This window comes from Sorghum bicolor, chromosome 8, assembly GCF_000003195.3.
Source record: "Sorghum bicolor cultivar BTx623 chromosome 8, Sorghum_bicolor_NCBIv3, whole genome shotgun sequence".
NCBI lineage: Eukaryota > Viridiplantae > Streptophyta > Magnoliopsida > Poales > Poaceae > Sorghum > Sorghum bicolor.
Window position 1 is genome coordinate 60410431 of NC_012877.2, and position 2759 is coordinate 60413189.

The 2759-nt window shown below is 52.4% G+C and overlaps 1 protein-coding gene across 1 annotated transcript; it reads right to left on the minus strand.

Annotated features, from left to right (window-relative positions):
- Positions 450-1909, minus strand: LOC8070169 (phospholipase A1-Igamma1, chloroplastic). The gene is made up of 2 exons (XM_002443510.2): positions 947-1909; positions 450-506 (listed from the first exon to the last, which is right to left on the minus strand). The coding sequence occupies exons 1-2, from the start codon at positions 1907-1909 to the stop codon at positions 450-452; spliced, it is 1020 nt and encodes a 339-aa protein (XP_002443555.2).

A 2759-nucleotide genomic window follows, 5' to 3' on the forward strand; every position in this document is an offset into this window, starting at 1 on the left:
TGGAACCAGGTGGCGTTCCTCCTAGGCTTACACAGGCGGGGGCCTCCGGGTGGGGTAGCGACCCTCCGCCTGCCCAGCAGGTCGGATCTGGGTGGGTGTACAGCAGCGCGCCACAGATTGGACCGTCTTCGTGGCCTCTGTGGCCAGCTGGGAGCTCTTCACACCACGGTGGCGACGGGTCGCAGGACGCGTGACTAGCTATATGGTTCTTCTACTTTGCAGGATGTTGGATGTTGGTTTAGCACACCATGTTGGATGTTTGATGTTGGTTTTGCACACTTAGTATGATTTGTTGGATGATGGACTTGTTGAACTCATTTATTATGGTTTATGTGTGCTATATATGTGGATTTGTGTGATATATATGTGGATCTGTGTGATATATGTGAATTCTGATTATATAATCATATTTGTGATACAAAATAAAAAAAAACAGGCTGAAATTTTACTTATTCCAGCTTTGCCACCTGCCCAAAAAATGCAGTCGGCAAAGAGCCCTTTGCAACCTGCCAAAAAAGGCAGTCGGCAAAGAGCCCTTTGCCACCTGCCAAAAAAGGCAGTCGGCAAAGAGCCCTTTGCCACCTGCCAAAAAATGCAGTCGACAAAGAGCCCTTTGCCACCTGTCAAAAAAAGCAGTCGGCAAAGAAATTCTATTATAAAAAAAATAAGAAAAGCCTTTGCCGACTGCTTTTGGCAGTCGGCAAAGGGGATGCGCTCCGTCATCTCATGACGACGTTCGTTCCCTTTGCCGACTGCCATGTTGGCAGGTGACAAAGGCTTTGCCGACTGCTTTTCTCTTAGTAGGTGGCAAAGGTTTCTTTGCCGACGAATTTTTTGCTACGTGTTCTTTGCCGATTGCCACGTGTAAAGCAGTCGGCAAAGCCTTTGCCACCTGTTTTAGGCCTTTGCCGACTGCTTTTGGCAGTCGGCAAAGAACAGTAGTGACCGGCACTGGCGCTGGCACCGCCGGCGGCAGCAGCACCGGCGTCGGGTCTAGGAGGCGCAGGTATTGCTTGATGCCGTGGAAATGCCATGGGACGAGCAAGGTAAGGAACGGCAGAGGAACATGTCCTGCGTTAAGCAGGCGCACGTTGTTGCCGGCGTCCGCGTACCCAAAGAAAGTCGGCGGCAGCGTCGGCACGACGTCCCGGTCGACGATGACGCGCTGCACCGAGACGCGGCGTTTCCCGGCGACGAGCTCGTCGCAGAACGCCTGGTTGCCTACGCGGGGGGCCGCAAATGTCACGGCTCTGACGACCACCCCGCCGGGCAGCGCCGCCGCGGGGTCGGCGGCGTCCCACGCGGCGGTGAGCAGGGCCAGCGCGCCGCCGAGGCAGTGACCGGTGGCTGTCACGCGGATGCCTTCGCCGGGGTACCTGTTTCTCAGGTACGTTACCAGGCGGCTGAGCTCGGCGAGGACCTGGCTGCGCGCGCTAGTACGCATGTTGCAGGCGTCGCAGCTGGACGTGTACAAGCTCTCGAACCCTCTCTCCACCTGAACCTCAGGACGACGAGCTTGCTGCCCCTGCCCGCCGCCATGGATCGGAACGAGGACCGCCTGCAAGTCCTTCAACAGCTCGTCCAGCGTCGACGTGCCGCGCCACACGACCGCGATGTCCCGGTAGCCGACGCGGTCGCGCTCGGCGTCGGTAGCGACGGCGACGTAGCCGATCCAGTGCTGCTTGTGTGGGCAATCGTTTTCTTCGTTTACGCCGCCGCCGTCGCCGGTGAGGATGTTGACGGTAGCGTAGAGGAACGAGGTGGCGACGTAGCCGTTGCCGCCGAGGCCGAGGGCGGGCAGCAGGTCGGTGAGGGGATAGCGGCTGGTGCCATTGTGGCTGTCGTAGGCGTCATAGGCGGCCTGGGCGAGCTTGCAGTAGTTGAGGACCTGGCCTTCATCAGCGTCCATATTTTTTTTTTGTCTGTGAATGTGTGCGCTTGTGTGAAGGTCTACTAGGGCAACAACTTCCTCCTGTATTGGTGCATCATACACGGTGCGTGCATCTATACACGGCATTTATAGCCACTAGCTAGCCGCTTTGGCCCTTGGTACACTGTATATCGTCGCAGCCCAGGGCTCCATCGATGAGATGCATTATATTCTATGGCAAGTCTATTCCATTCTCAACTCGATATAATTTAAGATGTGTGTAGACATTAGAAAAACACTTAAACCATTAACCACTAACTCACATAAGTATTGGGTGTGCTTGCTCTATAAAACTAATAATAGTATGCTCTCTTGTGCAATAGTTTCAAACAAATATGATTTCAAGAATTTTTTTTCTTCCAAAACACCCTGGTGCAAATGCAGATATAGTTATGTACATGGATGCATGTACACCTCTACAAACACACGCACAGAATACATACATACTCTATATATCCCTATATATATATGGTGTTGATGCAAAACGGATCTGCAAACACAAAGGGCTAATACCCGATTCGAACGTTAAGGCGTGCCAGCCGATTTGACCTTACTATCGGCAAAGGTGATAACTCGAATACTTTAGTCCTGACAACAGCGATGCGCCCGGATGTCACGGCTAAGAGGTACTCACGCGGAACTCAAGAATACGTCGAGCTTAAGTCGACAAATTCCTAAGAACTCGTAATAAAAAGAAAAAAGTATGACGAAGTCGTCGAAAAGTAGATGCTGGAATATGAGTAAAAACGTATGTTTGATTGATTGATAGATCTCCCGATTACAAGGTCCTAGGGCTTATATTTATACCCTACTCAAAGAGCTACGACCA

Bases quoted from the DNA above. Each gene is read 5' to 3' on its own strand.
- LOC8070169 (XM_002443510.2), bottom strand. From the start codon at position 1,909: ATGGACGCTGATGAAGGCCAGGTCCTCAACTACTGCAAGCTCGCCCAG. The intron at 507-946 runs GTCACTACTGTT...CTTTTTTGGCAG, and splicing joins CGGTGCCAGCGCCAGTGCCG to GTTGCAAAGGGCTCTTTGCC.